At 46.0% G+C, this 15,825-nt stretch overlaps 1 protein-coding gene and 1 pseudogene across 2 annotated transcripts in view; both read left to right on the top strand.

The window, feature by feature from the left end:
* The window catches only part of Galnt18 (polypeptide N-acetylgalactosaminyltransferase 18), a 383,580-nt gene that overhangs the window by 323,451 nt on the left and 44,304 nt on the right, over window positions 1-15,825 (top strand). For both annotated transcript variants that reach the window (XM_045145464.1, XM_004650865.2), the window contains exon 9: window positions 2,982-3,077. In XM_045145464.1, the coding sequence (XP_045001399.1) occupies window positions 2,982-3,077 (96 nt within the window). The remainder of the gene's footprint in view (window positions 1-2,981; window positions 3,078-15,825) is intronic.
* On the top strand, window positions 8,455-8,965 carry LOC101596569 (annotated as a pseudogene).

The following is a 15,825-nucleotide window of genomic DNA, read 5'->3' as shown; positions in this document are numbered from 1 at the left end:
GCAGGGCACGTTCACCTGTCAGCCACTGTGCAGGGCCCAGCTAGCCTCGCTGCCCTTCTGTCTGCTCCACAAAAACATCACCGCCTGGGCTCTTCCGTGGCAGCATGCTTGCTGGTCCAGGAGCATCATGGACTCTTGGTGAGGGCTAAGCCAGATGCAGCATGGGAGCAGGAAAATTTGTTGGTTCTGAATTGTTCTTTCTGGTGATTCGTTTTACTCTGACATGCAGAGACCAGATGTCTTTGCAGGGAGCTAGTTTTGTTCCTTTTGCCATTCCACTTCATTGCAAACGACAGTTGTTCAGATCACATCACTTCTGAGTCTCTCTATCAGGCCCAGGTCAGGCCCACAGCCCAGATCGTGAATCCACTAAAAGGTCCCATTAGCGGGGAGCCCGTTGTGCAGATTTGGATTTGCCCTGGCTTCCTGAGCTCTGTGTCTGGGAGACGGCATAGCTTTGGACGGGTTCCCGCCCTGGTGCTGAGGACAGCGACAGGGAAGCACCTGCGACCTCACAGGCCTGGCCGTGGAGCATCTGCACCGCACCTACTGGCTGCGCAACCTTGACGGCGGGCACAGCCTTAATGAGAACAGTCATCTATTCGTGGGGCTCCTTTTACTGTCTAGGATCGCATCCACATGCATGATGAGTCAGGCAGACTGCAGCTCTGTTGTTTGTCTAGCCGTGATGCCATTCACTCGTTCATCCTCTGCAGTCACTCACTCGGCAGTGCGTGCCTCTGCTGTAGGGAAATGAGGTGCTGGTGGAACACAGAGCAGGGGTCTCATCCCTAGACCTGGCCTTTCAGAAATGCAGGTAGGCTGAACTCAGAAGATGAGGAAGGTGCATCCAGGTAGGGAATGTCAGGATGGAAGGCAACGTGACAGAGTGTCTGCACTGTGGGAATAGCCTCACAGATAGGGAGGCGAGGTAGCCTTGATTTCCCTCCACAGTTTCCTTGTCCTTAAAAGAGCTGATATTACCCACCTGGTTGGGTTCTTTGGAGAACTAGATGTGATTCACACAGAAAGCACTTCACATGACTTTACCTGGCATACAGGTACACATATAAAAGCTATTTTTTTTCATAAATGACTTTCAGGAAGATCACAGCAGTTACAGTTCACTCGCCATGTGCTGGGTTCCAGGCCCTGTGATGAGCTCCGCTTAAGCCTCATAACAAGCTGTGAGGCAGGCACTATGATTGTCCTTTTTAAAGTAAGAGAACAGGAGGGAGTCACTTCCTTCGAGACCATGAAGCTGGAGCCAGCACTCACCCCAGCCTGTCTCTTTCCACTGCTCCAATGAACCAATTGCTATGTAGGTGATGCCATTCAGGGAGGAATTTATCAAAAGACACCCACTCACCACCGCTCAGGGCTTCCCTGGGTCTTCCTCTTAGCAAGTTTAGATGCCACACCCACCTCTGCTTACACTGAAAATCCAAAGGGTATTTACATGTCCTCCCACAGGACAAGCATGGGAGCGGGTACGTGAGAGACGGCCGATGCCTAAATACTTCTGGGGCTCCAGTGTAAGGGGAAGACGCACATTCACTTAAGTTGCTTTTGGTCTCTACTGTGAGTATGGGGTTAAGCTGCTAGAACTCAGTAGAGGAAGGGAAGTCTAAGGGACCTTGTTTCTCATGCTCCGCGGAGAACAGGGTCTGCATAGATCACAGTTGTGCCCCTGGTTATCTGTTGAACGTCAGGCCCCTTGAGTGGGTGCTTCCACTGCTGTGCCAAGATATCCGGGCTATCCAAGTCCAGCCTTTCTCAGTCTCTGGCCTTCCCTGAGAAAGACGGCCTGCCCACCCACTATCTTTGTCTGGATTCTAGTCTCCAGTCCTCTGTTCTAAACAGGGGGCTTTGGGGTATAAAAGCAGTTACAATGGCAATGATAAGAAGGGGAACCCAGTTAAGGTAGCTCAACGTAAGGTCTCCCCACAGGCATAAGGACTGAGCATGTGCATGGGAGCTGGGAAAAGTCGCCAGAGCCCTCAAGGCTGATGGTCTCTCTCGTCTCTGGATCCTTCTGCCATATGCTTTATCTCATCTTTGGTCACAACTGACCTTCTCAGTTTTTACATGGCCACCAGGTCTCCCACACTTCATCTCAATGACCTCATGATTCTTGGGGCCACCATCCATTAACCACAGTCGCAGGGTCTCATTTAAATTCAGGAAAAGTGAATTACATGGTCCAAAAAGGATAGGGAAGGAGAGAAAAGAAGAACAGAATGACTCATTCATTCTAAACTGTGGTTTGGTGCCCACTGGTCTACTTGGCTATGGCTGGTGAACATGGCCCTGTGGTCCATAGGAAACCCTCACCAAAGACTCAAGAGTGTCTTAGAACATGAGGGGACCACGAATACAGGTTATCTTAGCCATCCATCGTATACTGCTGATTGCCAAGATTGGGTGTATGCATCTTTAGGTGAAAGTAAAAGATGCACCAAACTTCTGCTCCCCACTTTCACATCCTCCCATAGGACATTTCATTCCCTCAGCAGGTAGGCCAACCCTGGGACCTTGCAAAAGGATCTACAAGGGGCAGAGAATGCCTGACCCTAAAGGACCTCCCAGACCTGAAAAAAACTAACCTGTTGTCCACTTCCCCCAACTCTCAAGAGCAGACTTCTTTCAGAGACTCTTGATGGCCCTTGCTCTATTGTTAGGTCAGTGTTAGGGTGAAGAGTCCAACACTACTAAATACATCTGTTGTTCTTACTCAAACCAGCTCATCTCCCCAAAGCCAGCTCGCTATTTAATGAGACGTGTTTCTCATGGAGTGGAGACTGACCCACACTCACACCTTTACACAAGGCAAAAGCTGGGCCCTGCTGATGTCACAGTGTAGCCTTGGGCTGATTAAGGAGATGAGTCTGTCTTGGCAGCAGTGCTTGCTTCTGAATCAACACGTGTGTCTTCTCTCTCTTTTTCCACTTGGATGTGGCCGCGTCTCCTCTGATGCACAGCTTCAGAATTCCCTGAAGACCAACCTGTGTCTTGATCAGGGTCCAAATACAGAAAATGTTCCCATCATGTACATCTGCCACGGGATGTCAGCCCAGGTGAGTGTTTGAGACTCGCGTGCTGGGGGTGCACAGATGAGGGTCTGATAAGGGGACGCATAGCTGCATTCTGTCTTGGCAGCCCTGGGACCGGCAGGCAGCCTGTGGTTTTTATCACAAAGTATTTCCATGATCCTATGCAGATACACATACCTGCCTCGCCTGGGAGGGTCCTAGGAGAGTGGGTACAAGGAGGGGGGGCTGAATCCTCTGGGTTGAAGGGAAGAAGAGAATACATTTCCAAAAAGGAATCCATGTCTCCTTTGGACAGTGTGGGTATGTCCAATTCTGGTAGCAGAACCCTTCCCAAGCTCCCAGATATGCCCCCGTCCGTTGGAGTGCCATGGCACGGTCTTCAGGCTCTGCCCAGACTGGGTCATAGCTGAGGCTAAAATGCAGAGCCATGGCATTCTTTGCCAGCTCTTTATTCCTGCTCCTACCACAGAATGAAGAACAGCTACCAGGGAAATAAGCTGTTCTTTACAATTCCCCATGCTTCAGATGCACAAAGGGGGTGCTGAGACATGGGCAAGAGATCGGATTGATTCTTCAGAGTCCAATAAACTATCATTGACCAATAATGCTGTGGAAAAGGTTTTGTTCAGTAACGATAACATTCCCAGAGATTGTGTGACTGCAGAAGGGAACAATAATGAGAAATGATATGGTTACATATCAATATCTGTCTAGTTCTATGATTGCATTTTCTGTGTTTAAAAGAGTTGGTACCTACACAAATGCATGGCTGAAGAATATTATGACATGTGTGTGACCCTGTGTATATAAATGATAACAATTTCCAGTGGTTGCTCATTGTGATCCAAACACCCCATCCCTTTTATAGGCTATGATATCGCCAGCTGGATAATTGCTGGTCACACCACCCAGCATAGCAACTCACTCTTCATTGTTATAAAAGGGTGTGACATTTTTGATAGGTGACTACCTTAGCAACCATTCTTTATTATTTTAAAATAGTGTGACATTTTTGATAGGTGACGCTCTTTATAAAAACAAAACTGTTTTATTGACGCATGACATATAGACAAAAAATAGATGAGTTGTAAGTCCATGGCTTGATGACTTTCCATGAAGTGAACAAATTCCCATCACCAGTATCTAACATCTAAAAGAAATATCACTGTCTGCTTTGGATTTCTACATAAAGTACACACATTCTTGTGGTGGCCTGTACACTTGTGAGATACATTCATATTGTTTTACATGTAGTTTCAGGTAGCTCCTATGAATATGCCAATATGCCATAGTTCACCGTGCATTCTGCTAGTGATAGATACTTGGACGATTGCTGGTTGAAAGTACCATGAATCGTGCTGCAACGAACATCGTTGCTCAGGTCCCTTAGTGCATGTCTATACTCATTTCTACTGGATTTATCCCTCGGAGTAAAAGTGTTGAGTCATAGAGTTGAAATATATTCACACTGCCTATATTAATCTGCTCATGCAGCCAAAACAAAAATACCACAGGCTAGGTGGGTTAAACAACAGAACTCTATTACTCACAGTCTGGAGGACTAGAAGTTCAAGGTGCCGGCAAGTTGGATGCGTGGTAAAGGCCCTCTTCCTGGCTTGGCCTGCCTCCTGTGTGACCAGGAGTGTGAATCATGGATTTTACCATCTCATCATAAGCCAGGAACAGAGATGGATGACACCGGAAGATACACAGGGAAGGCGGGAGGGGGAGGAAGGAGGTTGTTGGACTCTCATTCCCTAGTACTGTGCCATCGTGGGATTTGCCTGAAGACTACACTGCTCCTCACGGAAAGGGAGGAGTAATGCTGAGGTGATAAAGAGACCATCAAGGTGGCCACTCCCAGCTAGATCCATGGCCACCCCATAGAGCCATGGGGGGGCAATGCTGCTGCCCCAGTGACCTGAGGGACCAGGCAGTAAGCTAAAATTGGTTCTAACTGGGTTTGCGTAGCTACACTTTAGACTTGCGTAGGACTCATCACCCCGTTCCTCATTCTGATGGTCTTCATTTGGGAATGGAAATGCCTATCCTACATCTGTCCCACCATTGCATGCCAAAAGCACATAACTCATCTGGCTTCTCGCCCCCACAGCTGGGAAGGGGTCTTTTCTTGGGATGAACTATCCCTCCCAGCCTTACCCATACCTGGGTACCAGGATGACACTTTGGACTTCAAATTTCAGAGTTGATGCTGAAATTAGTTGAGACTTTGGGGTGGGGGACACATCACAAAGATATGAATTTGTGGAGGCTAGAGGAGGAATGCTGTGGTTCATTTCACGTCTCCTTGTTAAGATACTAGCACTGGCAGTAGTTGTTGATGTAAGGATGTAATTAAAGTGATATGGCAGTGGAGGAGCCCTAATCCAATAGAATAGTGTCCTTCTATGAAAAGATACCTGAGTTTCCTTGCAAGCTCTCTTTCTTCTCTCTCTCTTAAATAAATAAATATTTTTTTTTTAAAGTGGAAACTCCATCTGACCATGGAGTTTGAAGGTGGGGACTTTATGGGGAGTGGTGAGTGGAATTCATATGGTTATGAGGGTGGAGCCCCAATGCCTGAATCCTGGTGGCTTTATGGGAAGAAAGAGAGAGACATATGCATCCATATTGCTTATAGTGTTTTGTATGAGCTCAGAACTCTTCCAGCCAGAAGGCCATCAGCAGAGGTAGTCAGTCCTTGAATCTCCAAAACCATGAGTCCAAATCCACCTCTTTTGCTTATAAAGAAGCCTGCCTTGGGTATTTCACTGTGGTAAAGCAAACCAGAAGTGAACAAATGATGTATAGTAAAAAAGACTGTCTAGATTTAACACGTGTGAAGTATTTAAAATAGTGTCTCATATGCAATAAGTGCTCAGCAAATGCTAGCTTAGGGTTACCATAGTGATGGGGTCACCATGGCCATTACTCTTGAAGCCAGACTCAAGATTCTACCCAACGCTCACACTGAACTGACTCTCCTGGGCCTCTTGCACTGCCTGCCGTGAATCCCTGCCCTGAACCAAACCTATGGTTGACTCCCAGAGCAGCACAGAGTTGCTATGGCAACAACAACACAGTGGAGTCAGGGGAAAGACATGCATTGGCTATCAGGAGGCCTGAGTCCTAAGCTTGATCTTGTTACACAATTTCTTTTTTTTTTTTTTTTTTTTGTTAATGTTACTACAATCTCCTGTGGTCCTGCAGTTTGTGTTATTCACTTGCTGGGTGTATTTGACACTAAAGTACACATAACTAAAGTGGACAGTGTGTGATGGCCTCCCATACAGAACAAGCCCATCATCCCAGAAGGTCCCCCATCCACCCTCTCAGTCACCATTGCCAGGCGCTGCCAACAACCCTTCATCTCTCTCCCCCATGGATGAGTTTCATCTGGCTCTGCCGGCCTGTCTGTAAATGATGAAGCTGGACTGGACCGTCTCTAGACTGGGTCCTACCGGCTCTGACAAGCCGTTCATCATCTCCAGCTCCTTTGTTCTGAAATGCGTCTGGCTGGAAGCTGTGAGCTTGTGCTGTGCTTGCCAGGAATCTTGGGAGCTGCCTTTGTAAATCAACTTCTTCATGTGGAGCTGAAGCAAGTGTCTCAGACAGGCTCAGTGAGAGTCACAGAGCACTGAGCACTGGAGCTATGCAGAGAATACAGGGCCTTGGCACTCTCTCTGCAGACCCATGCTAAGATGCACAGCTGTCAGAGTCCAAGGAAGAAGGTTCGGGGTCAGCCTCAGGTCCCACACTGCCCAAATCTGGAAAGGTATACGGACACTGTTATGTAAGGGAGGTGAGAGAGTCGGAGCAGACCAGGTTATGCTGGAGGTGGACAGCATAGTCCTGGCTTGAGGTCTTGCATTCTACCCAGGGTGAGGAGGTGAATGATGGGGAGGAGGCTGCCCAGGCACCCCCGAGACATCTAGCTATACAGAGTGTCACTGTGTCATGAAGAGATGAGAACAGGGTTGCTATAGGGATATAGGATCTGAAGATGGAGTCAGGGCCCTTCTCAGGAGAACAAAGGTCAGTCTAAGGGGTCCTTTAAATCCTGCAGACTTCAGTGCAGTTGTATGTTCCACATTTCCAGGAACATTGTTCTTTCCACTGGCAGACCTCAGCAAAATCTTTCACCGGACAAAGAGCCAGGGAAGGTCACATCTGCTCAGATGGGACTGTGGCATGTCATTGTGCAGGTTGCACAGTGCAAAACTCCAGAGAAGTGATCTGAAACCCCACATGTTCCTCCCTCACACTCGATAGCCTGAAAGCGTTGAAAGGCAGGAAATGTAGAGATGGAGAAGCAGATAGCCTCTCTTCAGATCTCAGGAAATGTAGGGATGGAGAAGCAGGTAGCCTCTCTTCAGATCTCAGGAAATGTAGGGATGGAGAAGCAGATAGTCTCGCTTCAGATATCAGGAAATGCAGAGGTGGAAAAGCAGATAGCTTCCCTTCAGACCTCAGGAAATGTAGGGATGGAGAAGCAGATACTCTTCCTTCAGATCTCAGGAAATGTAGGAATGGAGAAGCAGATAATCTTGCTTCAGATCTCAGGAAATGTAGAGATGGAGAAGCAGCTATCCTCCCTTCAGACCTCAGGAAATATAGGAATGGAGAAGCAGATAGTCTCACTTCAGATCTCGGGAAATGTAGAGATGGAGAAGCAGATAGCCTCCCTTAAGACCTCAGGAAATGTAGAGATGGAGAAGCAGATAGCCTCCCTTCAGATCTCAGGAAATGTAGAGATGGAGAAGCAGATAGCCCCACTTTAGATCTCAGCCACACCTCTCAGTAGCTGGGTTCTTTGGGTGGTGTCATACTTCCTTGTGCCTCAAAGTCCGTTTCTATTTAGTAAACTATCGAGTCAGGTTTATACTCTGGATTACATGAATGAATATACATTAAGCATTGAGACTATATAGGTTGGTACATGGTCTTTGTTTACTAAATGTAGGCCATTATATATCTGGATTGGTAGAGACTCAACACTACATATCCTTGAGCCAAAAGATTGGAGTGATTACACAGGAACAGATACATGGGGGATTTGAAAACTTTCAAATTACAAGAGGACATATTTTGTGTTAAGAACAAAGAAACTCTACAGGAGCTCAGGTGACTTTCACATCCTCATCACCTAGGCTCAAGCCATGTTTGATGGAATCCAGGCACAGTACGACACATGGACTCTTCAACGAAAAATCACTAAGGCTTCTCTCCTCTGAAACTCTGACTTTAACTTAAAAAAAAAAGAAAAAAGACCTGAGCTCATTATGTATCCCAGGCCAGCATCAAACTGGAAATCCTCCTGCCTCTGCCTCCCAAGTACTGAGATTACAAGCATGCTTCACTATGCTAGTCAAGAACTCTATGAGTTGGCCTTTTTGCCAAGATGGAGCCGAAAGCGAAGAAGGAAGCTCCTGCCCCTCCCAAAGCTGAAACCAAAGCAAAGGCCCTGAAAGCCAAGAAGGCCGTGCTGAAAGGCGTCCACAGCCACAAAAAGAAAAAGATCCGCACGTCACCCACCTTTCAGCGACCCAAGATACTGCGCCTACAGAGGCAGCCTAAATAACCTCAGAAGAGCGCCCCCAGGAGAAACAAGCTTGACCACTATGCCATCATCAAGTTCCCCCTGACCACCGAGTCGGCCATGAGGAAGATAGAAGACACCACCCTGGTGTTCATTGTGGACGTCAAGGCTGACAAGCATCAGATCAAACAGGCTGTGAAGAAACTCTATGACCTTGATGTGGCCAAAGTCAACACCCTGATCAGGCCTGATGGAGAGAAGAAGGCCTATGCTCGGCTGGCTCCCGATTATGATGCTTTGGATGTTGCCAACAAAATTGGGATTATCTAAACTGGATCCAGCTGGTTAATTCTAAATACACCTTTTTTTTTACACGATATAAAAAAAGAACTCTTATGAGTTGATAACCTATTCCCCCATTGTGTGTGTGTGTGTGTGTGTGTGTGTGTGTGTGTCACTTTTTATGTCAGTGAGACCCTCCCATATGCCAGTAATTTTCTTAGCCCTGAGGGGCAGTGAGTAATCAGAAAATAAACCTGCTGTCATGAAATTCACATTTTTTTTTTCATTTTTTAGTTTTTTGAGTTAGGGTCTCACTCTGGTCCAGGCTAACCTGGAATTAACTGTAGTCTCAGGGTGGTTTCAAGCTCACAGCGATCCTCCTACCTCTTCATCCCGAGTGCTGGGATTAAAGGCATGTGCCACCACGCCCAGCAAAATTCACATTTTTGTGCTCACAGCAGCCTCCTAATTTTAATCATTTCTTCTTTTTGTTAAAAAAATGTGTACTTCTTTTCAAGCCAAGAGAGATAGAAGAAAGACAGAGATAATGGGCACGCCAGGGCTTCTAGCCACTGCAAAAGAACTCCAGATGTATGCACCTCTTTGTGCATCTGGCTTTACATGGTTACTGGGGAATCAAACCTGGGTGATTAGACTTTTCAGGCTAAGCACCTTAGCTGCTGGGACATCTCTTCAGCCCTAATCATTTCTTCTTCCCCATGGCCACATGTAAACTTGTTACATTTTTGAGCATTGCCTGTGTGGCTTCCTTTGAACTTTATCCAGCCATGGCCAAGAGTGGGGGTTTAAGAAGAACATAAAAGGAACCTGGCGTGGTGGCGCACGCCTTTAATCCCAGCACTCGGGAGGCAGAGGTAGGAGGATCGCCATGAGTTCAAGGCCATCCTGAGACTACATAGTAAATTCCAGGTCAGCCTGGGTAGAGTAAAACCCTACCTCAAAAAGAAAGAAAAATAAAAGAACATAAAGGGCTAGAGAGATTGCTTAGTGGTTAATAAGCTTGCCTGCAAAGCCAAAGGAGATTCCCCAGGACCCATGTAAGCCAGGTACACATGGTAGCACATGTGTCCACAGTACATTTATACATTTACAGTGGCTGGAAGCCCTGGTACACCCATATTCTCTCTCTCTCTCTCTCTCTCTCTCTCTCTCTCTCTCTCTCTCCCTCTCTCTCTCTTCCTCTTTCTCTCTCAAATAAATAAATAAAAATAAAAATAAATTTTTAAAAGGGCACAAAGACTAGCCCAGTACATCCTGTAGGGTGACCTTGTAGGATGATTCATTAAATTCTGAATGCATTTGAAAAAGTGGACATCTGTAGGTGTTTACTACAAAAGAATGTTAGAATATGATGGGTAGATTAGATACAATGTGGTTAATGTCCTACAGAGAAACAAAATTATAGCCTTTACTGTGATCTTTCCTACCCAAACAGAAATATAGATATTAGCATATAACTTCATAGTGTCTGAGCTCTAATGAGAAGGTAAATAGCAAAGTCAGACCCTGATATGATTCTCTTATAAAATTATATATTCTTGGGTGGCCCTGTAACACATGGACACTGTGAATACATCAAAGAGACAACCTACAAAACAGGAGAAAATCTTTGTCAGTTACACATCTGACAGAAGATTAAAGTCCAGAATATACAAAGAACTCAAAAAATAGAACAATAAGAAATCAAACACCCCAATCAAAAAATGGGCTATGGAACTAAATAGAGAGTTCTCACTGGAAGAAATACAGATGGTATATAAACATCTAAAAATGTGTTCTACATCATTAGCCATCAGGGAAATGCAAATTAAAACTATCTTGAGATTCCATCTCTCTCCCATCAGAATGGCTACCTTCAAGAAAGCAAATGACAATAAATGCTGGCATGGTTGTGGTAAAAGGGGAACCCTTCTGCACTGTTGGTGGGAATATAATCTGGTACAGCCATTGTGGAAATCAGTGTGGAGGTTCTTGAGACAGCTAAAAATAGATTTACCATATCAATCGGCTATAACACTCCTAGGCATATGTTCTACTGACTCTTCTCACTGCCTTAGAGATACTTGCACAACCATGTTTATTGCTGCTCTATTCACAATAGCTAGGACATGTTGTAGGTTTCTCTGATCAAAAGCTCATTGTGGATGGTAGCCCCATGCTGGTAGTGGGGGTTACAGGTCAGTGCCCACTAAGAAAATGAAGAAAAACATAACTAATATACAAGAGTTAGAGAGGAGAGAGAGAGAAGGGGGAGGGGGAGAGGGAGGGAGGGAATATGTAGAAGATTTAGGTTAGTCCTGATCCTACCCTCTCCAGTGTCTTGTGGTTCAGGTGTTTCCTGTAAGGGTCTAGTGAAGGTTCAGCCATTTGGTCTGCCTTTTGGAACCAGCCTAGATGTCCATCCACAGATGAATGGATAGTAAAGATGGGGTTACATCTACACAATGGAGTTCTATTCAGCGGTAAAGAAAAATGAAATTTGCAGGGAAATGGATGGATCTGGAAAGGATTATACTAAGTGAGGTAACCCAGGCTCAGAAAGCCAAACATCACATGTTCTCTCTACATGTGGATCCTAGCTAAAAATGTATACACTTGTGTGTGATCTGGAACCAATAATCAGTAGCAGAGGCCCATAAGCTAGAAAAAGTCTATAAGGGAGATAGGAGAGGGAAGGTCTTAAGCAGATGGTATTGTACATATGTAAGTAGAAGAACAGATTACCGGGAGGGGGAAAGCCTAAGCAAGGTCAAGGGAAGAGATTGTATAAAAGAAAGATGTGGGGGAGGGCCAATCAAAAGTCAAGATATTCTGAATAAGACATATGAAAATCTAAATAATGGCACATCCAGAAGCCATAGATTGCTACTAGAAAATTTTCTTATTTCATTGTCTGGGCCTTGTCATGTGACCCTGTCTGAAAGCAGAGGCTGGAGAGGCATGAATTTCTGAGGGCCCAGGAAGACTTCTCTCTGACAAAAACTTAGATCATGGGCTGGAGAGATGGCTTAGCGGTTAAATGCTTGCCTGTGAAGCCTAAGGACCCCGGTTCGAGGCTCAGTTCCCCAGGTCCCACATTAGCCAGATGCACAAGGGGGCGCACGCGTCTGCAGTTCGTTTGCAGAGGCTGGAAGCCCTGGCGCGCTCATTCTCTCTCTCTCCCTTTATCTGTCCTTCTCTCTGTGTCTGTCACTCTCAAATAAATAAATAAATAAATAAAAATTAAAAAAAAAAACTTAGATCATGTTTAATAGTTTATTTTTATTTATTTGGGGGGGGGGAGAAAGAAAGGACTCTCTAGAGCCTCCAGCCACTGCAAACAAACTCCAGATGCGTCCGCCTCCATGTGCATCTTACCTGGGTCCTGAAGAATCGAACCTCAGTCCTTTGGCTTTCCAGGCAGGTGCCTTAACTGCTAAGCCATCTCTTCAGGCCAAGAACTTAGATCATTTTTCTAAGTCAGTTTTCCCTCTGCAAAAATGAGTGAACAGCAAAACAGTAACTTGGATGGGAATTGTTGTGCCTGAATCACATCTCACATTACTGGCAACAAAAACAGGACAAGAAGAATGTCACTGAGTATTATCTTCCGCAATGTTTCTTCATTCGTAAGATGAACTGTCATTCATGAAGACTTCATGTTTTGGAAAGTTTCATTTCCCTTGAACAACACATTTTGTATAACAATAGGAATAGGTTTTATAGAGCAACTGACAGTGGGAGCCAGGGCACCCCAAAGACACAAGGGACTCAAAGACAGCTTGAGCTAGAAGGAGCAGCTTGTTCCTCAGCCGTGTCAAATCCTCTGAGATAGTGAGCTTCGTGTCATTTACAAAGGTCACTCTGATAGAGCTGTGACATCCCCAGGTCTCAGAGAAGGCCCGGGGGCAGGAGAAAACATAGTTTCACTAATCAAATTAGTGAGGTGAAGCTCTGAGAAGCATGCTAATTGGTGAATGAGTAAATGTAACCATTTTATTTAAATTAGCAGCAAATTTCAGTCAATCCTCAAAATAACTGGGAATATTAGCCCTAATTAGTTTAATAGCCCAGAAAATTTCTTCTAATGGGAAAGAATACAATAATGGGATCTCCCTACAGACTATTCCATCACTTGTTCATTCACTTATTCATTTTGCCAATTTACCAATGGGAATTTTTATTTTATGTCAAGATCTAGGAGGGATAGGCTAGGAAGATGGCTCAGTGAGTATAAACATTGGTTGCACAAGTGTGTTGACCTGATTTTGGATACCCAGCACCCACGTAAGACACAATAGCCTACGTCTGTTATCCCAGAGCCCTAACAGCAACATGGGAGCCAGAGACAGAAGAATCTGGAAGCTCCTGGGCCAGCTAGCCTGGCATATGCAGTAATAAACAACAATTTACCTAGCCTCAAATGAGGTGGAAGGCAAGGACCAGCACCAGAGGTTATGCCAAGAAGCCTGTAAATTTGTTGCCCCCAAATACTTTCTCTTAGCCTACAAATGGTGGGGGAGGCCAGGGTAGGGTCCAAGGACTTCTGCCATTCATTCTGCTAACATTTTCTTTGTTTTTAAAAGATTATTTTTATTTATTTATCATTAGAGAGAGAGAGAGAGAGTGGGTACACCAGCGGCTCTAGCCACTGTAAATGAACTCCAGATGCATGCTCCACTTTACCCATCTGGCTTACATGGGGCCTGGATAATTGAACCTGGCTCCTTAGGCTTCATAGGCATGCACCTTAATCACTTAGCCATCTCTCCAGCCCCTCTGCTGACATTTTCTAGATCATACAAGACATAGTAGATGAAGTGCTTATCCTTTGGAAAGGTGTATTTTTTGGCTATCAAAGAAGGAAGACAAAAAGGTTTTTAACTCCTATAGTTTTTGAAACACTTTAGTAAGTTGCTACATCAGTGTCAGGATGAGCTTTGGCTCAATATGTAAAATCAGAACTGATGGAAGATTTCTACATTAACCTGAAGGTGAATTCCATGTCAGATCAGGTAGTGTGTCTAACAAAAGTCAGGCAAAGTATGGCGCTGGAGATGGACTTTTGTTGCCATTTCTTCTTGTATGCTCTTTGGTTTTTTAGTCTTATTTATTTTTGTGCTGCTGTGGGTTGAACCAAGGCCTTTGTATAGGCTAGGCAAGCGTTCTGCCACCGAGCTATGATCCACATCCCTAGCCCTCTTCAGTTTTTAAAGTACCCATGGATGGATAGATGGACAGATAAATGATAGAGAGAACGAGATAAAAGAAAAAACATCTCAGTTCCTTATCTGCTGACAACCCTCTAGAATCTTCCATTTATGGACGGTTTATAATGATCCCATTGCCCCTCCTACTTGGCAATGCCCCTAGCGGCAGCAGAGGCATTAAAGGCTCCTTGTGGTCGTGCTGGCACCTCAAGACCTTTCACATAACTTCTGAGACAATTGCAAAAGTTTTCCCATTATAAGCCAAGAATTTAAATGGCTTTGTACTTTTCCGTGACCTCTGGCAGATGTCTCCACTTCTCCCTGACTTTTATCTATAAATAAATAGACTCTTGGACACCGAGTTGCTGTGCAGTTGAGAGCCCTCCCGTGCACCTCCGTCCTGTCTTGAGTGTGTGCCCTTCACGCCTCCTTGCTCTGTAGTCACACTGCCTGGGGATTGCAGGATCTGACAGGGCTATGTCTGGGGGGGAAGCCTCGTGCAGCCCTCACACTTTGGTTGGTGTTGTGGTGTGAATGTGAAATCCACCCCATAGGCTCATGTGTTTGAACACTTGGTTCCCATCTGGCGGTGCTGTTTTGGGAAGGCTGTGGAACCTTTAGAAGTCGGAGCACTGGGGGAACAGCTTGGAGATGCTAAAGCCCAGCCTCGCTTCCTGTCAGCTCTGTGCTTTTGGACTGTGGACACAATGACACCAGCTGCTTCATGCTCGGTCGGCCACGCCTTCCCTGTCATGTGACACTGTGTCCCTTCTTAGACTGTGAGCCAGATAAACTCTTTCGGTTGCTTTGGTTTGATGTTTTGCCACAGAAACAAGAAAAGTAGCAAATACAGCTGGTTGCCTTCCCCCATCTCGGGGGTTACTCAAGAACTACTCCAGAGGAGGTTGTTTGGATCTCTTGGCTCGTTGCCCTCATGCAGTTCCGGGATCACCATTCATGCAGAAAGAGAGCAAGCGGGGCTCTGGAGTGTCGCGGGGTCTGTCCCCAGAGTGACCCTAGAACGGCCCATGCCTCTCTACCCTCTGGGAAGCCACCTCCCGCTACTTCCTGTAGCACTTTGGCTTTCTTGGTGTGTCATGGTTGCCTGGAAGGGTTATTCTGGCTCCAGAGGACCCAAGGCAGTGGTTGGAGGAGTTCCGGCTCAGGAAGAACAAAGCTCTATCTGGTCCCAGGTCTGCCCACTCCATGGGAGCGATTGACGTGACTTGCTGTCTCCACCATGGTATTAGGTTCTCATCTGTGAACACAGGATGGCAGTGTGCACGTCACCGAGGTATTGCGAGAACACTCATGACATGTGTGTCAATGCCAGGCCAAGGACCTCTAGCATGGCAATGGGTCTTGTGTCACTACCAGCCCCCCCACAAACACACCCTTCAGAGCAACCTCTCCATGGGCGAATCAGGGTCACCCTCAAACTGGGAAGAGGAGAGCTGACATCTGTAGTCACCTCCCCCTCTGGAATTCCTGGGCCTGGGGTCACCCCTCACCCTTGCAGGCCTTGGAAGTGACCATAGAGACCAGACACCTCATCCCCTTTGCCTGGGCCCTGGAACCTAGCAGCTTGCTCTGACGTCTCTCTGCATCTCAAAGGGCATGTGTGGCCTGGTTCATGTGGTCTACAGTCTCACTCCTTCCTTGATGGCCACTGAAAGGGGATTAATCTTGCAGGATCTCGACCAGAGCCATTGACACTCAATGGTGGCCCTGACACTTATAG

The sequence above is a fragment of the Jaculus jaculus genome, chromosome 3 (assembly GCF_020740685.1).
Source record: "Jaculus jaculus isolate mJacJac1 chromosome 3, mJacJac1.mat.Y.cur, whole genome shotgun sequence".
NCBI lineage: Eukaryota > Metazoa > Chordata > Mammalia > Rodentia > Dipodidae > Jaculus > Jaculus jaculus.
This window is presented reverse-complemented; position numbering and strand designations above follow the sequence as displayed.